At 34.2% G+C, this 24,766-nt stretch overlaps 1 protein-coding gene across 1 annotated transcript in view; it reads right to left on the bottom strand.

Moving 5' to 3' along the window:
- Cog5 (component of oligomeric golgi complex 5) overlaps nucleotides 1-24,766 on the bottom strand; it is a 345,900-nt gene that overhangs the window by 177,677 nt on the left and 143,457 nt on the right. The window contains exon 7 of the mRNA XM_027926490.3: nucleotides 9,995-10,125. Within this exon, the coding sequence (XP_027782291.1) occupies nucleotides 9,995-10,125 (131 nt within the window). The remainder of the gene's footprint in view (nucleotides 1-9,994; nucleotides 10,126-24,766) is intronic.

The raw sequence follows: 24,766 nt of genomic DNA, 5'->3' as shown, positions 1-24,766 counted from the left end.
AGACTGGCTTGTTGAGAGCCACAGCCGAAGGGGCCCCAGCAAACTTCCGGCTGCCAGCAAATTTCCAGCTGCCAGCTGATGATTGGCTCACAGCAGCCCCAGCAACTTCTAGCTGCAAACTGATTGGCTCCTCTGCGGTGATGCTCATTGGGCTGTTTCCCCACCCTTTCAGACCACGGAGCTGCTCATTGGGGGACTTTTTTTGGCTCCACCCACACGACCCAGCCAATCGGCCTCAAGAGCAGGAGGATTGTGGGAGGTGGAGAGGCTTGTGGGAAGCCGGTGGTGGCAGTTGGGCTCTGAGGGTTTTTCCTGAGGAGCTGTTTTGTTTGGCGTGTGTAGTTCTAAAAATAAAGTTTCTTTCTTTTGACAAGTGGCTCCTGAATTGTGCCCAGCCAGACTGCGGCACTGGCTACTGTCTTAGACTCTTTGGACTGCTATAACAAAATACCATAAGCTGGATGACTTATGAAACAAAAGAAATTTATTTCTCACAATTTTGGAATTGGGAAGTCCAAATCAAAGTGCCAAAAGATGGGGTGTTCAGTGAGGGCATGCCTTCGAATTCATACAAGAATATCTTTCAGCTGTAACCTTTTCTTTTTATTTTTTTAATGGACATATTATCTTTATTTATTTTATTCATTTTTTAAATGTGATACTACTGAGGATCGAACCCAGTGCCTCACATGTGCAAGGCAAGCAAGCACCCTACCACTGAGCTATAACCCCAAACCCTAGTTATAATCTTATATGGCAAAAAGAATGAGAGTTCTCTCAGTCAAGTACAAAGAGAGTTCTCTCAGTAAAATGAGAAGTGGGATAAGAGGATATGGTTGATGAAAAGTTGAGAAAGTCTCCTGTAAGGGCACTAATCCCACTTATCAGGACTCCACCACCTTCATGAGCTAATTTACACTTCCCAATCACCCAACCTCTTAATATCATAACCACAGATGTTAGGATTTCAACATATAAACTGGGAGGAAGGCACAAATGTATGCATAGCACAGCAGCCATTCAACAGAAGTGACAACTCATCTGCAAATTACAGTTTGGTAACTGTCATCATTATTACTGTTATTTTATTAAGGGTGGAATACAAAGAAGTGGTAGAAATAGCATCTGTTTCTTGAAGGTGATTCTATCAGACAATAACAATTTGATTTTTTATATCTTTCCTTTATTTATATTATTTATTTTTTTAATGTGATGATGAGGATTAACCCAGTGCCTCGAATGTGTGATGCAAGTGCTCCACTGCTGAGCTATAACCCCAGCTGCACAATTTGATTTTGTGAAAAAAATCTCATTGACTTATCAGTCAACTGCTAAATCATCCAAAATCACTGACAACAAGGAAGATGAACATTTTTATTGCTCTTAACTACTGTGAATTCAACAATGGGTAAAGATAACAATGATTCTTATGCTAAAACTTTCCTATATTCATGTATGAATACACTACCAGTAAAACTCTACATAATGTACAACCACAAGACTGGGATCCTAATTAGAATAAGTTATACTATAATATGTCAAAATATACTCTACTATCATGTATATCTAAAAAGAATAAAAAAGAAAAAAGTCTTACACTATTGTAATTTTACAATTAATTGATATTCCCTCAGTAATATACTAAAAAATTGATAATGAAAATGATGGCCATCAACTATATACTCAATAAAGAGGATCACCAATAATTTTGAGAAATCAAATTAGTGTCAGAAATTGATTATTAAATGCAAGTGATGACACGATATAATCTTTCAAAAGTTCTTTGTTTACTAAGCATCTCTTCATAATATGAGCTCATAAAGTACTTAAGAGTACAATATTTTATGAATGTAATAGTATCTCAAAATTACTTCTTTTAGTAGCTATATATACTAAATATTAATTATATAGTTAATTATATCAATGATCTCTGATAAGTGAGAGAATATAATTTAGGAAAGATAAATAGGGCTGGGGCTGTAGCTCAATAGCAGAGCACTGGCATGTGTGAGGCACTGAGTTCAATCCTTAGCACTACATAAAAAAATAAATAAACAAATAAAAAAATTAAAGGCATTCTGTCCATCTACAACTACCAAATATATATGAAAGAAAAAAAAAAAAAGATAAATAAGCCGGGCGCAGTGGTGCATGCCTGTAATCCCAGTGGCTCCAGAGGCTGACAAAGGAGTTTCACAAGTTCAAAGCCAGCCTCATCAATTTAGCAAGGAGCTAATAAGCAACTCACTGAGACCCTGTCTGTAAATAAAATACAAAAAGGGCCTGGAGATGTAGTTTAGTGGTTAAGTGTCCTTGAGTTCAATCCCCAGAACCAAAAATAAGTAAATAGATAGATAGATAAATAGATAGATAGATAGATAGATAGATAGATAAATGCTGCAGCATATGTTCTAATAAGAAGTAAAGAGAGTATTCCAAGGACAAAAAAAAAAAAAACAAAACAAAACAACAACAACCAAAAAAAAAAAAAACAAAAAAAAACCCACAAAGTCCTTAATGGAGAAAGGAAAATGGAATGTGAAATACTAAAAGAAAGCTATAGAGCTGAAAAGCGGAGAGTGGTATAAAACAAACATGTTTAAATGCTGATACGGAGCTAGTAAAAGCGAAAGGATGAGATGATGATATAAATAAGAAATAGAAATATCAACAACATAAGGTTCAAACAAAATAAAATAGATCTAGTGCACAGGTGATGTGGAAGGCTTCTCTATAAAGCAGAAATTAAGGGCATCTGCTCAGAGGGTAGAAGTAAGAGGGGGAAGGCTGATAGAAGATCGAAAAGTCTAAAGAAGTAATTTCAGGTCATGAAAATGGAAAAAGCCAGAGAACAAAAATTCTGAGGAATACTGAGTGACCAGTTAGGATCAGACATCATATGGAGACTTTCTAAAGTCATTTTTACAGTATAAATGAAAAATGCCATAAAAATTTATTTTCCAATATGAGCTACTGCACAAATTATCTAATAGTCTTCAATGTAATTATTTAACAAAATCAGAAGAAAGTGCTTGGCTTAATAAAAAAAAGGGGAAAACTAGGAGCTCCTGATCATGATTCTGCCACTTACCAGCTATATACTTGTCAGTTAATTATCTAGGCTTTCCATATCTTTGTTTACTTACCTATATAGAAACTCGGTAATTATTTCTTCCTTACAGATTTGTTATTGTGATTTATAATCAACATAAAGTTACTAACAAAACCTGGCAAATAAGAGCATTTAATAAAAGTTTCATTCTTAATCCCTAAACTGCCTGCTGACAAGGTGTTGCTCTCCAAGAAGAAGAGGCATTAGCTCCAAAACACAGGCTCTCTCCAAAAGACACTCTCCTGCCCAATAATGATCCCAGTGGCATCATTATTAAGGGCTTAACCCTCTTAGCTCTGCAAAGCCAGAAACCAGACTTCATGAAAATAAGCCAGAGGCCCAGACTGAGGAAAAAATACACACAAAATTAAATTCAGAAATAAGTAAGTTTATAAACATAAATATTAATTTACAGACAAGAAATATAGTAAACTCTGAATCAAACCAGAATGTTAATACTTATAAATCAGTACATTTTTCTCCCTTTAGGAAAATTATATGAAAAGCTGCTATGGTCTAAAAGTTTGTGTCCCTCCCCACAATCATATGTTGAAATCCTAACCTCTAAGATGATACTATTAGGAGGTGGGGTATTTGGGAGCAGATTAGGTCATAAGGTTGACCCTCATAAACAGTATTTGTTCTGTAGTAAGAGAAACTCCAGAGTGCTCCTTCACTCCTTGAAACATGTGAGGAAATAAAGAGAAGGTGCCTTCTGTGAATCAGAAAGTGGGGCTTCACCAGACACCCAATCTGCTGATCTTGATCTTGGACTTGAAATAAATTTCTGTTGTTTGTAAGTTACCCAGTTTACAGCATTTTGTTATAGCAGGCCAAAGAGACTGAGACAGAAGCCAAATTATACTCAAAAGGTTACTTTCTACATCTAACTCAGACAGTGATTTGGATAGTAATGACTAAGGTCAACAAACTATGATAATATGACACATACTGCCTTACAAAAAGATAATATTCCTATCCACTGGACAGTATCTACCTTTCTCTGAACCATGCTGAAACCTAAAGCAAAATTAAAGCTCTCTGACTTATTTATTTCTAAGATTATGCATATCATTCCATATCTACCCATACAGACATAAATTACTTTTACATTTTTTTTCTTTTTATCTTTCTAACTTAATCTCATTGGTTAAGACAACGACTTTGGCTATAAAAGAAGATCAACTACTTCAATCATCTTTTGATAAATGTACATAGTCTGAACATATAATCAATCAATATTTGGGGAATATTAATTTCACAAATAAAATTTCCTTTGAATTTTTATATGAATTTAAAAATTGAAACAAAATCAAATTTAACAACTTCTAAAATATGTCCAAAACAATATATAAACATACTTAGTACCCTAGAAAATGCCTTCTTACTTTAACTATATGAGGAAAAATCATTTTAAAATCATCATTCCTTTATGACATGTTAAAATCACCTCTACTTACTGAAAATAGTATTTGTTTTTACAAACTTTGGCAGTTTGTAAAAACAACTATTTGGTTTGAGTCCCATTACTCTAAAATATAGTGAAATATTAAGAACTGTGTAAATTAAAGTTCTATACAGACATATTGTCATCCCTTGGTATTCACGGGGAATTGGCTCCAGTATACCTCCCACTCAAAGATGCCAAAATCAATGGATGCTCAAGTTCCTTATATAAAATGGTATAATATTTGCATATAGCTTACACATATGCTTCCAGTTATCATGTTAAGATTACTTATAAAATGTAAATACTAGGCACATAATTGTCATACTGTACAATTAGGAAACAATGACAAAAAAAAAGTCTGCACACCTTCAACTATAGGCTTAACTACAGAGTACATAAGAATAAGACACGAGGCAAACGATACTCATACAATTGTGTTTGGAAGGCTAAAGATGTATAACATGGTGGGAGGCCACAGTAAGTGAGGTCTACACATCACTTCATTTGCACTGATACAGTGTTATGGTCAGCATGTAACAAATTCAAGTTTTGCATTTTGGAATTTGTTGGAATTTTTAAAAAATTACCTTTGATCAGCAGTTGATTGAATCTGCAGACTTGGAACTGCAGCTATGTTTGGTTAACTTATGTATGTGTAGAAGGGAGATAAACACTTCAAAAGTTAGAAGAATGAAAATAGATATGCAATAAAATTTTAACTTATTCATGAGGTGATAATATGCCTATTACACTATTCATATAAAATATTTTATAATAATATTTTCTGAAATGTTAATTGCCACCTCTTGCAAATATATAAGCTGCACTGCTATCAATGTTCTATAGAAATACCCATTCTTATTTACATTTGATTTGGAATTTCTTTGAGAAGATAAGGACTGTGAAATTATCCTTCAAAAGAAACACCAAGATTGTAATATGGTGTTTTATTCAATTATTTAATGCAATTACTTATTTAGTAAGTATTTTACTGAGCAATAAGAGGAAGGAGAAAAAATATATAGTTCTAGTTCTTAATGAAACTCAATCCAAAGAGTTCATCAGAAATATATGTATTATATCTATAATAAATAAAATACCCAAATAATAATAAATAACCTTAATTAAGCAATTTCATCTTAAGGATGTTATTACAACCCTAAATACAGGTTCTAAACAAACCCAGAAGGAAGGGCTTTGTGAAGAAATTACCAAAAAAGTTGAGTATTGAAGAATCAATACAAAACAAATAAGCAGGAGAATTAGACCATTAAATATGTTTAAGAAATAGGTAGCATTGAATGCAAACACACGGACTAAAAAAACCCTGGTACTGATCAGAGAACCAAAGGCAATCACACCTAAGTGTCCTCTGGGGATGTGGCAAGATTACAAGCAGCACAAGGAGTATAAGATTTATAATGAACCAAGCTGTTGAAAAAATCTATGTGATGCATGGATATGATTAAATATCCTTCATTAAGATCATTTTGAAAGCAGTATGAATATCAAATTAAAATTAGGGCCACTAACAACTATAGTAATCTACGTGAGAAAGCTGAAAGCATAAAATGTGAAAATAAAAATAAATGGGTTTGGGCTGGGCTTGTGGCTCCGTGGTAGAGTGCTTGCCTTGCACGTGTGAGGCCCTGGGTTTGATCCTCAGCACCACATAAAAATAAATAAAATAAAGGTTTTTTTAAAAAAAGTTATCCTTTAAAAATAAATAAATATGTTTGCCTAGGATCTGACCCACATGCTATTTTTACAAATAAAATTTTACTGGAATATTCATTTACATATTGCCTGTGGCTGCTTTCTGACCACAACTGAATTCAGTAGTATGACTAAAACAGAATAGCCCACAAAGTCTAAACTAATTGCAGTCTGGCTTTTTGCAGAAAATGTCCTGATCTTTTGAATAGCTCATTCCCAAGTTTCCCAGGTGAAAGGTGCAGTTCTCTAACAGTGACCAAAAGAGTTTACAGGAGATAAATATGAAATTTCTTTTTTAATTTTCTGAGTTAGAGGGTCATTGTAATATCCACTTGGAATAATGTGAATGATTCCATAAATGAACTTACTTAACATACATTCTGGCTTACTTTTAAGTATGCTTTTTCTGTGGAAGCAGTGAGAGACTTTTTCTGACCCCATTGTATAAAAGGTTTCAGATATAACTTAGGTTTTGTAAACTGTAGCACCTGTGTAAAATTTAGAAGGCAGAGGCTGTACTTTTCCGACATTTACTGGTTTTCCTGGCAAGTTTGATCATACATGTGTAAAAATTTTTTCTCTGTTGTCTCTAAAAGGCTCTAATGCCTGGGTCCTAGCTTCATGAATGTTGATAAGTAAAACACTGGCACTGACTTTGTTGATCCGGATCCTGTCAGAGGCCATATGCTTCTAAAGCTATCAACTGCACTGAACAATAACCAAAACAGCAGGCAGTTTCCTAACATACAAGGATCAATACTGTTCCAGGTTGCCTAGTTTTGCATACTACATAGTTCCTGATTCCCAAGTTTCCCAGGTAAATAAGGCTACTCTGTAACAGCCAATGAAAAGAGTAAGCTCAACTTACAGCCTTTTTCTTGAGCCTTCCCTATGATATCTTATAATAAATCCCTGCTTGTTAAAATTAGCTAGAAGTAGATTCTATTTTCAAGCAAACACTAACAATACACTAACAATCCTGATGCATACATATACAGATCAAGAATTAGAAAAAAAGCTCTAGGATTCAGATTGAAATTTGAAAGTTATCAGCAAACAGAAATATATGAGACCACCAATGAAAAAACATGTGAAGTAAAAAGAAGTCAAACAGATAAAGGAAAGACAAACATCAATGAAGTGGCTGAAGTTGTTAAGAATGAGGAAAAAAATCACAACCAAGGTCAAGAGAAAAAAAAGAAAAAGAAAAAGAAACCAGGGGAAATTTGGTATTAGAGAAACTGAAAGAAAGGGGGTATCAAGAAGTTGAAATGATCACCAAAGTAAAAAAAAAAAAAAAATTGAGAAAAAAAAGGTGAAAGACTTTGGGGAAATTTGGAGACATAAATAAAAGTAGATTTCCTGAAGAGGGTATATTAGAAGCCAGAATAAACTAGGGACTACATGAGAAATCAAGAAAAGGAGGCAGTAGTAAGAATAGTCCATTCTTCCAAATAGTTTGGTTGTGAAGTATAGAAACAAGGAAATATCTACATGCTGTTTGTAGCCATAAAGAACATTTAAAACTGAAGATTCCTTTTTCCTTTCATGTAGGAAAAACTTGAGTATCTTTGTATGCTTCTAGTAGAACAGAAAAGGCTGAAGATTCAGAAAAGGAAAAGAGCAAAGTACAGAAGCAAGGCAGCCAGGGTGATGGGAAATTAGCCTTTAACAGGAAGGTAAAATATTTAATAGAGATGGACATTTAAGAATGATGTTGACAGAAGTTAAAAAAAAAAAAAAAACCTCAGTTTCATTGGTCTTGATTTTCTTAATGAGGAAAGAGATAAGATTCTGTTATTACAATAGAAAAGAAGGGATTGAATTAAAGATTCATAGGAAATAAAGATTGTAAACAGTCATTTGTGAAATGAAAGGGAATTGTATACACTAAAAAATAATGAGATCCTAGATGTATTTAAAACCCAAAAATTTAATTACATCAATCTTATAATTATTTGATTTTTACTTGGCACTGAAAAGGCTAGCATGGAGTAAGAAATAAGGCTAGATGTTCAATGACCCACAAATGGCACTGTGACATGAAAGCTTAGTATAAAGGCAGGGGTAAAAGAATTTGACAGTATCATCAAGAGCAACAGTTCTTTCAAGATCTACTGAATCAGAAACTCCGGGCATTAGGCTCAGCTCTCTGTTTTTAAAAGGCCTCCCAGCAACTTTGATGCATGCTAAAGTTTTAGAACAGATGAAGTCAGAGGAACAGATAAAATACAAATCTCAGATCAACTTAATATAGAAAAACTGTAGAGACAGAGAAGAGGACAGACATGATTGACAGAGTAGAAAACCAAGTAGTGAAGACAACTGATGTTCTAAATACATGAAAAGACTGGTGTTCTCAATTAATAAAATAATTATGTTTTATAATAGGAACAGGGAAAAGGCAGAAAAAAATAAGGAGCCCATGGCCAAAGACTGAGACATTGGATATGTGCAAAAGATGACGATCCAAGATTATTAATGGGAAAAAGATGCAAAAGTAGAAGAGAAAGGAAGGGTAATAGATTTCATGTTTGAGCAAGTAAACATCAAAAAGCTGTATAGCCAATGTATATAAATATTCACAAGCACTGATAACATGGAATTATGGGATTTTAAGATAAAGAGAAAACAGTTCCACCTAAATCTTGAATGAACACATGGGAGAGATAAAGGTGTCAGTAGATACAATCAACCACATAAAGAATAGGACATTAGACAAAGGAAGTCTATCCCCAAGGAAGGTATAATTTATATAGAATAGAAGATTACAGAATCAAACCCAGCAGCTACTCTGTAGAAAGGCAACTCCCCCTTTCATGTTTCATTCAGGGCAGACAATCAGATTAAGAAAGTTGTGTTTTAAATCCTTACATTTTAAGGATCTAAAAAGGTATCTCTCACATGTAATGTAGAAACAAAAATATTATTTTTCAAAATAATATACATATTTTGTCCTCATAGATAAAATTGATCTCTAGTGTTAGAAGTTATGATAACCCTTACCACTGGGAAACAGGGAGAAAGTAATAATTGTGAGAAACCCAGACTCTAAGACAGCAGGAATGTTCTATGTCATGATGTGAGTTTTGATTTCACACATATGTTCACACTGTAGTATTTCATTCTATAGGTACATTTTTGACTTGTTCATTTTTCAAAATGTACACAATATTTGATTTTACAAATTTAATCCAGAAAACTAAGCATAAGAATAAGATACATTAGGAAAAATTTCAAATCATTTTTTAAAAATTATGACACAGCAATTAGTTATGGTATATGGTATGGGGGGGCTAGAGATTAAAATTTGGATCCAAACCATTTCATTTACTAGCTATATATCTTCAACAAATTATTTAAGCTGTTTCATCATCTCTAAAATGGAAATAACAATAATACCAACTATACTGTGGTTGAAAGGATACCTTGAACAAAACAGACACATTCCACAGATATAACTATTATCTATCATACATAAAATGTACATAATATAAAATGATTTCATATTATATACATAGAAAACTTAGGCCTAATTTAGAATTAAATATATCAAAACATATTAAAATTTACCTGTATTTATATGTGTCCTACTATCCAATTTAATTGTAGGCATAGTTCCTCAGTAATAAAGACATTTATTACTCTTTTGGATGCAAAGTCAAAATCTGTCAATATTATGACATATTTCACATAAAAAATAACATTTTTATTACCTGAGTCTCTACACCCTGCTCTAGCAGGCGCTTAGCTTGATTTTCCACTTCAAGTCGAGCTCTTGCAATAAAAAGTAGATCATTTTCTATTACTTCTATTCCAGAAAGATCTATTCCTTGAGAAAGATAATCTATTGGAAAAAAAAAAAACATTTAAAATATTTCAATATCAAATATCAAGGCATCAACATATCATGAATAAATTTTTCAAAAATATTATAAATTTACTATTCAAAAATCCATATTTTAAAAAGTAAGAGTTTCCCAATTTTTTTTTATACTTAATAAACAAATTTCAATTCGGAGGCAAATGTCCCAAATAAGAAACAGTTGGTAAAACAAAAACTTAAATTATGATTACTTCAAGTTCAAGCAAAGTCATTAGATTACATCAAAAAGTTTCAAATTTGGGCTGGAGATGTGGCTCAAGCGGTAGCACACTCGCCTGGCATGCGTGCATCCCGGGTTCGATCCTCAACACCACATACAAACAAAGATGTTGTGTCCGCTGATAACTAAAAAATAAATATTAAAATTCTCTCTCTCTCTCTCTTTAAAAAAAAAAGTTTCAAATTTGCTTTAATATAAATAAGTATTTTGGTACTTCCAGAAATTTCTCAAGTTGCAATGCAGATTTAAAAGTTATTCTCCAAGATTAAAACATCTGAAATAAATGTTCAACATTTGGAGAATAAGATTAATGAATTATGTAACAAGATTCATAAATTATGTAAAATTTAGCATTTTGCCAGTTTACATCATCAAGCAAACCTAATTGTTTAATTTTAGAATTTTCATATTAATGAATGAAAAAAAAACTATATTGGTGAATTAACTATTTTTTTAGGACAAATTCGCTCCGTAAGAACTGTGAAAACATTCTACTAAGACCTTAACAGCGTCTGCATGCTTAGAATTGGGGAAATTTTTCTTTCTTCCTTTTTTTTTCGTACTCTTAAACATATTGAAGGTAATTAAAATGCAAGTAACAAAGATCAAAGTTTAATTTGAGTTTAGACACAGTTCTATAACTCATGCTTTCTATTTTAACAAGACAAATTATTTCTAAAAAGTAAAATTTACTTAGATGGAAAACTTAATTTTGCCAGTTATTAGAATATCAAATGTATTTTCCTACATATTCTTAATTAGAATTACTGTTTATCTTTGGTCTTATTAAAATATATGTCTAGCAATTACATTTTATCATGGTTTACTTAAGTTGGTCATAACATGGCACATAGGTTAAACTACATTAGAGTAGGCAATACAATGTTAACTAAACACATATCAGCACTCAAATATGTTTGATATTTGAACACTACATAGGTTTAGTTTTACACACAAGGACAAAAAAATACAAAAGTAGCAATACTGTGTTAAACTACAGTTACATACTATAGTTATTTTTAATTATATTACAACCACAAGCATTTTTTTAAATGTGTATATCCAAAAGGATAAAACGTTTATTCAGTGAAACGTTCACTGAAAATGCCAGCAAACCATTTCAACTTTGATGTGATCATAGACAAGTGATCTTGTCAAAGTCTCTATGAGCTTCAGGTTTTTCTCACCTATAAAATGGCAACAATTTATAATTCATTCCCTTCATACTCTTCAGACTATTATCAGAATCAAAATAAGACAAGCTATATTATATACCAATTTATTACATAAATTTTGAACAGTAATACATAGAATATAAAAAGAAAATCTGATTTTTTTCCACTAATTTTTTTCATACTTTTATTGAGGTAAAATTGGAGTTCAATAAAATGAACATATTTAAAGTATGCAATTTGATCAATTTTGACATAAACATATACAGTCAATATAAAAAGCATTTCCATTCTTTTTTAAATTTGAACTCATGCAGACAGCGTTTCCTGCACGATTTATTACATTAAAAATCAACCACATTAAGATAGATAGAACCACACCCCCACATGTCAACTATTTCAAAATTAAATGGCAACTTAGAAATATCTCACAGGTCAAGGAAAAAAACACACAAAAAAAAGTAAATAAAAAAGGCTTTGAACTAAGTGATAATAAAAGCTTAAAATATCAGGACCTCTGGGATGAAAGAGTACTCAGATGAACATTATAACTTAAAGGACTTGTGTCAGAAAGAAGATAGAATGACAATCAAATTACTTTCAAATTATGTTGCAGGAAGGAAAAAATAAGAGTAGGAGTAGAAATATATGAAACAGAGGAGAAATAATTCAGCTAAAATTTGAAAAAAATCAAACAAAACCAATCAAGAAAAAAGGAAGGAGCTGGGTATATAGCTCATCTGACAGAGTGCTTGCCTTGCATGCATAAGGTGCTGAGTTCTAATCCCCAGCACCACAAAAAAGAAAAAGAAAAAAAGTACACAAAAATGAATAATAAAGTTCGTTTCTTTTGACAAGTGGCTCCTGAATTGTGCCCAGCCAGACTGCGGCATTTGGTGTGCCGCATGGGGAACGACTGAGGGTAAGTGATAAGGTAAACTGCTCGCCCCTGAGGGCAGGGCAAGAGGATGGGTAGCCATTTTAAGATTCTTCTTTTGTTTTGTTTCGCTTTTGTTTTAAGTTGCCTGTCCCTGGAGATGAGTGAGACGGAAGAAAAACCGCTCACATCTGAGGAAAAACTATTTGCGTCTGAGGAACAGACAGGGAGAAAGGACGGATGGACATTTCAGGAGGATAGAAAGGCTGATATAATGATTTTGTGTGGTTCCATTTTTATTTCATTCTGTCTCGGTTTTGTTTGGCGTCATCTTGTTGGGTTGTATTATAGTAGAAATATGGGATCAGAAATTAGTAAAAAACAAACCGAAAGAGTGTTAAGTAAATTGTTAGAGGAAGGAGGCATCCCAGTAAAATCAAGAGCAGTCAGGGCATACGTTGATACAATACAAAAATGTAGCCCATGGCTTTTTAAGGAGGAGTTGTTGAATATATCACAATGGAACCATGGTGAAGATTTAAAAAGAATAGAAAAGAAAAGCCCAGAAACTCTGCCAGTTGGCACATTGACATTGTGGGCGTTGGTATCTTGTTTGCTTAGTCCAAAGCCTTCAGTTCAGACAAAGGTAGAGGAAGGAGAAGACATATTGATTCAAGTAAAAGAGAAGGTCTCTCAAGTTAGTCAGAAAGAGGAAAAGATTCAAGTAAAAGAGAAGGTCTTTTGAGCTAGTCAGATAGAGGAAGAAAGCTTAGAGCAGAAAAAGCCATCAGGGGAAAAGTTACAACAGGAGACTGCTACTAACACCTTTCTATCACCAGAGGGCATAAGTGTCCAACCAACAGCAGCACCTCCATATGCTGGGAGGCCCCCAACCCCCACAGTTGATAGTTGGGATCCTGAGACAGGATCTCAAATATTAACATGCCCTGTATTTGAGGCAGGAGGGCAGCGAATTCACAATGCTTTAAATTTCAAAACAGTGAAGCAGCTAAAAGAGGCTATAACAACCTATGGTCCTCAAGCACCCTTCACTGTAAGCATGGTCGAATCCATTAACAACTTGAACATGACGCCAGCAGATTGGGCTAATATGTGTAAAGCTGTGCTAAATGGAGGTCAATACCTGTTATGGAAGGTTGCCAATGAGGAATTTTGCAAGGAGACGGCTAGGCGAAATGCAGCAGCTGGTTATCCTCAGAGAAATCTAGATATGTTGTTAGGAAAGGGACGTTATGAGGATCAGCAGCAACAAATTGCATATGATCCTGGTGTATACGCACAAATTGCTGCAGATGCAGTTAAGGCATGGAAGACTTTACAGCTACCAGAGTTTTTGGGAATACAGAACAAGCAATGCCATTACTAAAACACCTGGCTTATGAGCAAGCGAATCGTTGGTGCAGAGATATCATTAGACCGTGGAAACATGAAGATTTAAACACATATATTAAATTATGTAGAGACATTAATGAACAAGAGCAAGTCGTGGCAGCTGCAGTAAAACAGGCTTTAGAACAAGGGCAAGTCGTGGCCGCTGCAGTAAAACAGGCTTTAGATGCCAGGCCAAGAACATGCTACAATTGTGAACAAACAGGACATTTTAAAAGGAATTGCCCCATAGGAGGAGGGTTTAACAAAACTAGGCATCAAAGGAGTAGAATACCAGGTATTTGCCCACGATGCCGTAGAGGGAGACATTGGGCTAATGAATGCCGTTCTCAAACCACCATAGAGGGTACTCCATTGTCAAAAAACAAACAAGGACCAGGTGTTTATCCACGATATCGTGGAGAAAGGCATCGGGCTCCATTGCCAAAAAATGGACAGGGGGGCCCAATGCTCCGGGGCCCAAAACCACAAATATACGGAGCACTGGAGGAACCCAGCAACCCCATCAGGGTAGTGCCCAGGACACATTGTCCATCAGATCCCTCATCAGACAAACCAGAGGGAGCACAGGGTTGGACATATCTGCGCCTCCGCCAGATCAGTACTAACTCCAGAGATGGGAGTTCAAATCATTCCCACAGGGGTAAAAGGACCTCTTCCCCAAGGAACAGTAGGCTTATTATTGGGACGCAGTTCTTCTACTCTAAAAGGACTTATAATAAGTCCTGGAGTAATTGATCCCGATTATGAAGGTGAAATAAAAATTATAGCCAGTTCTCCAAAGGGTATATCAGTAATTTCACCAGGAGATAAAATAGCACAGTTACTAATAATACAGAGCCTACATGATAAATTTTCCAGTCGTACTGTAGAAAGAGGTTCCAAGGGATTAGGCTCCACAGGTGTAGATTGGGCTATGCTTTCTTTAAATTTAGATTCTCACCCCATGCTAAAACTAAATATTCAAGGACATGAATTTAATGGACTACTGGATACAGGTGCAGACCTTAGCATCATCTCTCGTCAAGAATGGTCAAAACATTGGCCATTCCAACAAGCCGCTCAAATGCTTTGAGGCCTAGGAGTGGCGACTAATCCCCGTACGGGCCACCAAATGCCGCAATCTGGCTGGGCACAATTCAGGAGCCACTTGTCAAAAGAAACAAACTTTATTTTTAGAACACACACACCAAACCACCCAGCTCCTCAGGAAAAATCTTCAGAGCCCAACTGCCACCACTGGCTTCCCACAAGCCTCTCAACCTCCCCCACTCCTCCTGCTCTTGAGGCTGATTGGCTGGGTCACGTGGGCAGAGCCAAAAAAAAGTCCCCCAATGAGCAGCTCCGTGGTCTGAAAGGGCGGGTAAACAGCCCAATGAGCATCACCGCAGAGGAGCCAATCAGTTGGCAGCTAGAAGTTTGCTGGGGCTGCTGTGAGCCAATCATCAGCTGGCAGCTGGAAGTTTGCTGGCAGCTGGAAGTTTGCTGGGGCCCCTTCGGCTGTGGCTCTCAACAAATATCGATGGAAAGGAAACTATCAAAATAACCCTACAGATGTTAAAAATATATTAAGGTAATATTATAATTGTTTGCCAACATATGTGATAACTTACATAACATGGTCTATATTAGAGAAGAATCTGTGTGCAGCTGAGAGAAAAGTTTATTCACTCATTAATGGATGAAACATTTTATATATGTCTGTTAAGTCTAAATTATCATTCATATGTTTTTTTTCTATAGCTTCTTTATTTGGTTTTTGTTTAGATCTCTCCAGTGGTGACCAAGGCATGTTAAAGTTACCCACTATTGTTGTGTTGTGCTCTATTTGATTCTTGAAATTGAGAAGGGTTTGTTTGACGTATAAAGATGCCCCATTATTTGGAGCATAAGTATTTACCACTGTTGTGTCTTATTGACATATAATTCCCTTAAGCAGTATGAAATGGCCTTCTTTGTCCCTTCTGATTAACTTTGGCTTGAAGTCAACTTTAACTGATATAAAAATAGAAACCCCTGCTTGTTTATGCAATCCATGTGAGTGAAATGTCTTTTCCCATCCTTTCACCTTTGGGCTGTGGATGTCCTTGCCTATGAAGTGAGTCTCTTGGAGACATCATATGTTGAGTCTTGTTTTTTAATCCAATCTGCCAGTCTGTGCCTTTTGATTGCTGAGTTTAGGTCATTAATATTCAAGGTCATTACTGAGATATGATTTGTATTCTTGGTCATTTTGATTTATTTCTAGTTTTTAATATGAATTAGTTTGTCTTTTGATTTGACTATTCCTTTCATGAAGTTTCTCCCTTTTCTGGTTTTCACTTTTTTTTTTTTTTTCCATCTTTGTGGAACATTTTGTTGAGAATGTTCTGTAGTGCAGGCTTTCTAGTTGCAAATTTTTTAAACTTTTGTTTATTATGGAAGGTTTTATCGAATTTTCAAATCTGAAGCTTAACATTTTGCTAGATATAGGATTCTTAGTTGGCATGCATTTTCTTTGAGAGCTTGATATATATTATTCCAGGATCTCCTACCTTTGAGGGTCTGGGTTGAGAAATCAGCTGAGATTCAAACTGGTTTTCCCCTATACATAATCTGATTTTTTTTTCCTCTCACAATCTTTAAAATTCTATCCTTATTCTTTATGTCAGATATTTTCATTATAATGTGCCTTGGTGTGGGTCTGTTATAATTTTGTACAACTAGGGACCTGTAAGCCTGTTGTATTTTATTCCATTTCATTCTTTATTTGGGGAATTTTCTGATACTATTTAATTGAAAAGATTGTTCATTCCTTTGGTTTCTATCTCTGTGCCTTCATATATCCCAATAAATCTTAAATTTGGTCTTTTCATGCTATCCCACAGTTCCTAGAAGTTCTGTTTATGGTTTCTTAACATCTTCTCTCCATGGTCAACTCTATTTTCAAGATTATATATTTTGTCTTCATTGCCTGATGTTCTGTCTTCCAAGTGGTCTAGAAACAGGTAGGAGAAAAATATATATATAAAATAAATTTTTAAAAATTAAAAATAAAGAATACAAAACAAAACTGATTATCCTAGTTCACAAAAAAACTAATCTATGAAAAATAACTGGCTTCAAAAATGCTAAAAATGAGGGAAAATATGAATATGTATAAATGCCATGAACCATTAAGGTTACAGTTAAACAACAAAAAAAGAATTTTTTAAAATCTTGATGAATAAACTTAAAGAATTCTTTCTGTTCGGGTTCAAAAGATTCTCAGTTTCTCTTCTTAGCAGTTTTAGGTGTGGTCCTTTGGAGTTTGATTCTCTAGCCTCTGAATTGCTAGAGTGAGAGGGGTAATCCCATAGATGGATTTCCTGGGGGCAGAGTTTAGACTTAGGTGGACTCAGGGCTCTTGCTGAATACCAACTGGTCTGGAAGTTTACATCAGTACACCTCTAGCGCACAGTACTTGCTGGTCCATGCCAGAAGACTGTACCCCAAGGATCTCCCCTGGGTTCCAATCATTGGTGAGGGACCCAATTCTTAGTCTTCCAAGTCACCATTGGACCCTACATTTCCTGGTCTTTGATTCAGTCTCCAAACAATCTTTCCTGCAACTGCCCTTCCAAGTTCCTGGCCAGATGTGTCTCTTCCATCATGCTCTGCAAGCACTGGACTTAAGAGGGTAGGGGAGAGCCAGGTGGCTTTCCGTGACCAGATGGCCCCGTGTAAACCTCACTGGACTGAAGGAGGTAGGGGAGAGCGGGGTGGCTTTCTATGACCAGATGGCCACTGTGTAAACCTCTTTACATGCTTGATTTTCTCCCAGTCAATTAAACACACTCTATGTTATGCAGTGTGTATTCACTGCACCTAAATTTCAGGCCAAACTCGGGTTTGCCAGTAATTAGCCCCCTCAGCTGTGCAGCACATGCAAAATGTTTTTTTCCTTTGACTTCTGCAGGCAGCCTGGATAAATGGTGGCCTCTTTCCCATGCATGCATATCCTGCAATAGGTCTTCTTTCAGGTTTGCCAGGCAATGTCCATGATCTCTAAATGCTCCTTACCCAGACATGTCTTAGGCTTCCCCAAAAAGCAGATTCCTTTAATTCCATTATCCTTTCACTATGTTCACAGAGGGACCATTCTGGGTTGTGCTTCTGTTCTGGCTGTGGCAGTGGCTATGCTGCTGGGGATTTCTTCCTTATTTTATAATATCCAACCTCCTGAGTCCCTGATCTGCTTTGAATGTCCAGTTTTAAATTCCAGTGAAATCCCTCTGCTTTTTGTTGTTGTTGTTGTTGTTCAGCCACCTTTCTAGGAAGCTGCCTGGATGCTTTTTTGTTTTTACTCGACAAAGCAGCCAGGAAAGCAACCTCCTCTATTCTTCCATCTTGAAAACCCCTGATTTTTTTTCAGTTTAAATTTTATTTTTCAGACAATTTTGAAAGAGAATTTTACATTCAAAGGACAAATATTCTTCCTATATCTTCAGATTTGCTCCTTGAAAGCATAAAATATAAAAATCATTATCAGGGAATTAAATTTAGCCAAGTTAGAACATTGGTAATATTAAATAAATATTCTGAGTTTAATCTCAATAAGTGAACATTTAAAAACATAAAATGCCAATTTTTAAATGTGCTTAATTATGACAATTAAACCTTAATAAATATGGAATACATGGCCAGAATTAACTTTCAAGCTACTGAATGTCAGTACCTGTTAAATCTCTACATGTATTTAAAAAAAAAAAAAAAGGCAAGACCAGTAGAATATAGGAATGGGATGGGATCAGAGAGTCAGAGGGAAGGTGAAAGGGAGGGGAGCAGTGAATACTCGGGATTGAAATTCATCAAATTATGTTTTCTACACGCATAAATATGTCACAATACATCCTAGTATTATATATGCATAATAATAAACCAACAAAAACATTTTTAAAATATAAGCAAATTAAATTGATCTATTTGGATTTTATGTATTTATCGATTTCTACTTAGAAGTGAGATAATGATAAGGATGGTTGTTTTACTGGAAAAGAAATGTCATTAATCATCGTTATTTAAACTGCAGAAAAAAATTAATCCACTAGACAAAAAGAAACTCAAATAAAGGACTAGACACAGATATGAAAAGGCTAGATAACAATGGGCATAAAAATAGTTTTTGTCAAATATACTCAATTCTTTGAAGTTTAAGATATCACAAAGTGAACTCTGTCTTCCCCTATTATCAAGGTCCTGGTCTCACACAACTAAATCTTTTTTTTTTTTTTAATCAGTTATCCATGATAGTAGAGTATATTTTGACATATTTATACAAACATGAAGTATATCTTATTCTAATTAAGAACTCATTCTTGTGTTGTACATGATGTGGAGATTCACTGTGGTGTATTCATATATGTACACAGCAAAGTTATGTGAGATTCATTCCACTGTCTTTTCTATTCCTGTACCCTCTCCCTTCTCTTCATTCCCCTTTGTCTAAGGAGTTACTTGGTCTCAATAATTGGTACTTGTATTATTTCCTTGGATTTTCAACTTATTTTTGTCTCTTTAGCCTTCAAGCTAAACCTATACTTGGGTGACATAAAAATTATTTCCCACTAAAACACATGCCAGTCATTTACCAGGCCTTCATTATTCTAATCAGTACTACACATGGCTACTATTCAAATATCATCTTCTTTATCACTGATGAAGCCATTGCCTTCTGTTGACCATCTTGTTCTATTTTGCAATATAAAATCTCAAGTGATTCCAAAATCCTCATTGTCTCTTCCTATACTAGCCTCCTTCTTTGTTTAAAAAAATATAAAAGTATAATTATAGTTTGATGAATGATGTAAACATGCATTTATGTTTCACAATAATGTTAGCACTAAGTTATTTAGAGAAAAAGAGATTAGAGTGTATATGTGAAGTTGGGATGTGCTAGAAGTTGGAAGATATAAAGGAGGATAAGTCTTCATGCTCTATAATGACAAGTCAAAACAGTTAAAAATTAAAAGGCAGAATACAAGCAGGTTATATACACATATGAAAGAAAATAATAAAAGAGTCATCTTAAAAATGTTAATAATGATTGCCTCTGGGGAACAGTAAATGGAAAGTAGAAGAGGTTGTGGGAATACCATTTTAGATAACAAACCTTGAACTATTTAAGAATATTATACATGTATAATTTTCATAACAGCAAATTTAAAAGTAAATGAGAAGTCATGAAAACAAAATACAGTTACTAGCTTAATTTTTTAAAAATCATATCTTCTAAAACAATGATTCTGCATCTGGGAATAAATATGAATATTATATATAAACTAGTAAATCCACTCTGGAAAACAATTTGAAATTATCTAATAAGGTTCCATGTGAGTATCCCTATTAGCAAAATACATTTCTGGGCATATAACTGAGAAGTTCACTTATATGATACACATAGAAACACATACATGTAGATATCAGAAAACATGCACAAGAATAGTCTGAGTAACATTGTTAAAAACAAAGGTGAAAACTCAAATGACCAGCAACTAAAGAAGAGATTAAAATAATAGTACATTCAAATTGCTACTATAGGCTGAGCATGGTGGCGCATGTCAACAGCTCCAGCTACTTGGGAAGCTGAGACAAGATTGAGCTCAAAAGTTGAAGATCAGCCTGGGTAACATGGTAAAAACACATCTCAAAAAATAAACAAAAACAAATAAAACAACCAAAACTTTAAATTACTACTATGGAAGAGTAAAAATAAATGACAGGTATATACATATCAATACTGAATAACATAATGTGAAGGGAAAAAAACAAGTTTTAGAAGAATACACACAGCAAGGGACAATTCATATGAAGTTTTAAGAAATATAAGACTGGGCTGGGGATGTGGCTCAAGCGATAGCGCACACGCGGGGCACTGGTTTCGATCCTCAGCACCACATAAAAATAAAATAAAGATGTTATGTCCACCGAAAACTAAAAAATAAATATTAAAAAATTCTCTCTCTCTTTAAAAAAAAGAAATATAAGACTAAACAATACATTATATGAAACACATTTAAAAAATAACAAAACCTATAAGTTAATAGAGAAAGGTGATACACTGTGTTTTAAATAATCAATTCTTAAGTTTGGTGGAGACTAACTGCAGCTTACATTTTATATTTACAATGTATTTTTAAATTTTCACTTCCAAGACTGAGTACAAATTTATGGCACAAATTATGGTATTGTTAGATAAGGACCTCTCAAAAATTATTATGACTCTATTTGAGAGAGAAAGGGAGGGAGGGAGGGAGGGAGGGAGGAGGAAAGAGAAGAAAAGAAGACAAGACTGAACATGCTAAGTAATGGGCAATTAATTAAGACATACAAAGAACTTTTAAAGGTGAAATACATAATGCCTAGATGGGATTATCAGCAGATGAGAGATTTTAAGAAAAGTAGACTATATTACATCTCAGAAAAAAATACTTTAATATAAAGATTATTAACTGGCAACTAGATAAAAACTTTAAAAATTCCATGTTTATCAAGGATTTGGGAAAATTAAAAAAAAAAAAAAAACATTTAAAAGAGAGGTAAACCCCACAACATAGAGGCAGCCACTCACTATAAAGTAGAATTTGCATGAGTCTGAGAAATTAATGAATCACCCAAATTCTCAACCAGCCAAAAAATAGCACATATCCCATCCCTGGATGTTTATGTGAGAAAGAGGGGAAGCAAAACCCAACACACAGGAACTGAACAGTCACTTATCAACAAAAGTGACTGCATCCTATACATGACTTTGCAAAGAGCTCCATTCATGTATATGGTTCAGCAAAATAACAAATATCATTCACTTGTTTCTAAAATACATAAAATCTTGATTTAGCATTAAGGTAAATGTCTACTATATTCTTTTAAAAAAAATCTATCTTCTTTTTTAACTCATCCATTAATCATTTTGTTCTTCTTTTTAATTTATATAATGTTTTTTCCTTTGTGTGTGTGTGTGTGTGTACGTGTGTGTACGTGTATGTGTGTGTGTGCTGGATACTGAACACAGGGTCTCATTCATGTTATCTATGAACACCTCCCAGCGCTACAATATATTTTTGTTTATAAGCACTGACCCACCCTATTGCTGTCTCTATAAATACCAATTTTTGACAACTATCATGTAAGTGAAATACAACTTATTTATTTACAACTACTACTTGGCCTACTCCTTCAGATAGGATGTTTGTTATAATTAATAATTAAATATCTTTATACAAGTTATGAATACCTAGAATTATTTCCGAGAAAGAATCAAAGGCATAAACATTGGATCAAAGAAATACTCATAAGTTTCTTGATACAAATTATTAAAACACTTTTCAAAAAGAATATCCCATTTCATACATTTTTTTCTTGATCATCCATGGGAGTCATCTAACCACAGGAAGCACTGCTTATTACTATAAGATTTCAACATATTATAGGATGATATAAGATATATGTTCTTACTGATGGTCTAATATAAATTTTTAAGTGATGACACTCCTTTCAAGAACATCTACATATTTTTTCCTTCCTCATCTTTCTCTTACATCATCTTGCATTAATTATATTAGTTATATTTATGTTTTTCTAATCATATTTGCTATGAGCATTTTTTCAGTCTGTTCAATATTTACTCTTTAGTTATATTTACATATTATTTCTTCAGGTCATTATTGGAACATAATGCTGAAACTAACTTTAAAAAGTTCCACATTTGAGGGCTGGGGTTATGGCTCAGTGGTAGAGTTTATGCCTAGCACATGTGAGATACTAGGTTTGATCCCTAGCACCACATTAAAACAACAACAACAAAAAACAAACAAAAAAATCTAAATAAACAAAATAAAAGTATGGTGTCCATCTACAACTAAATTTTTTTTTTAAAGTTCCGCATTTGATTTTTCCATACACCTGTGTCCCAATTCAGGAATTTAGACTAAGACCTGTCAGTACAAAAACAAGTATCAACAATGTTTAAAAAAAAAACAAAACAAAATTGTACTTTACAAAGGGTTACCTAAAAGACTGATAAATATAACATGGGAAGGACAGATGCCTGTTTAGAACCCTTCAACAAAAATTTTATCTTTGAATTTACAATACGTTGTATTATAACAATTGGGGCTTATCGCGAACACACTTTAAGCTATTCTGGACATCAGTCTTCTTTGCTACCACCTTAGACATTACATAAAGGACACATTTACTAGAAAATACTGAGCTAATACTATCAAAGTTATTATACACACTAATGAAATTCCTATTAAAATCCCAATGACATTATTCATAGAATTAGAAAAAGCAATCATGAAATCCACTGGAAACACTAAGAGACCCAGAATAGCCAAAGCAATTCTTAGCAAAAGGAGCAAAGCAAGAGGCATCACAATTCCAGACCATAAACTATACTACTGATCTACAGTAACAAAAACAGCATGGTATTGGTATCAAAATAGACATGTAGATCAATGGTACAGAACAGAAGACATAGATATAAACCCACATAAATACTGTTATCTCATACTAGACAAAGGCACCAAATACATACACTGAAGAAAAGCCTATTAAACAAACAAACATTAAAAGCCTAAACAAATGATGGTGGGAAAACTGGAAATCTATATGAAGCAAAATGAAATTAAACCTCTCTCACCCTGCACAAAAATCAACTCAAAGTGGATCAAAGACAGAGGCACTAGAACAGAGACCTTATACCTAATAGAAGAAAATGTAGACCTGAATCTTTATAATGTCAGCTTAAGGACCTGACTTTCTTAACAAGACTCCTAAATTCCAAGAAGTAAAATCAAGAATCAATAAATGGGATGAATTCAAACTAAAAAGCTTCTTCCCAGCAAAAAAAAAAAAAAAAAAATCAATAACATGAAGAGAGAGCCTACAGAATGGGGAAAAATGTTTACAACATGCATCTCAGGTTCAGCAGTAATCTCCAAGATATATAAAGAACTCAAAAAACTCAACACCAAAAAATAATAATAATAACCCAATCAATAAATGAGCTAAGGAAATGAATAGATACTTCACAGAAGAAGAAATACAATCAATCAACAAACATGAAAAATGTTCATCATCTCTAGCAATTAGAGAAATGCAAATCAAAAGTACTCTAAGATTTTATCTCACTCCAGTCAGAATTATCAAGAATACAAGCAATAATAAGTGTTGGCGAGGATATGGGGGGAAAGGTACACTCATACATTGCTGGTAGGAATGCAAAGTGGTACAACCACTATGGAAAGCAGTACAGAGATTCCTCAGAAAACTTGGAATGGATCCACCATTTGACTCAGCTATCCTACTCCTCACTTTATACCCAAAGGACTTAAAACCATCATGCTATAGTGATATAGCCATATCAAGGTTTATAGCAGCTCAATTCACAATAGCTAAGCTATAGAACCAACTTATGCCCTTCAACAGATGAATGGATAAAGAAAATGTGGTACACATACACAATGGAATATTATTCATCCTTAAAGAAGAATGAAGTTATGACATTTGCAGGTAAATGGATGGAACTAGAGAATATTATGCTAAGTAAAATAAGCCAAAACCTCAAAAAAGCAAAGGCCAAATGTCTCCTCTGATAAGCAGATGCTGATCCATAATGCAGGCAGTCAGGGATAGGAAAGAATGAAGGAAGTTGGATTGTGCATAGGGGAGTGAGGGAAGGAGTGGAGCTGTGGGGATAGAAAGGACAGTAGAATGAGACAGACATTATTCCCCTATATACATGTATAATTACAATACTGGTGTGACTCTGTACCATATACAGCCAGAGGAATGAGAAGTTTTGCTCCATTTGTGTACAATGTGTCAAAATGCATTCTAATCTCATGTATAACTAATTAGAACAAATTTAAAAAATTTTATTAAGAAGTAAATACTGGGCTA

The sequence above is a fragment of the Marmota flaviventris genome, chromosome 1 (genome assembly GCF_047511675.1).
Source record: "Marmota flaviventris isolate mMarFla1 chromosome 1, mMarFla1.hap1, whole genome shotgun sequence".
Lineage (NCBI taxonomy): Eukaryota > Metazoa > Chordata > Mammalia > Rodentia > Sciuridae > Marmota > Marmota flaviventris.
This window is presented reverse-complemented; position numbering and strand designations above follow the sequence as displayed.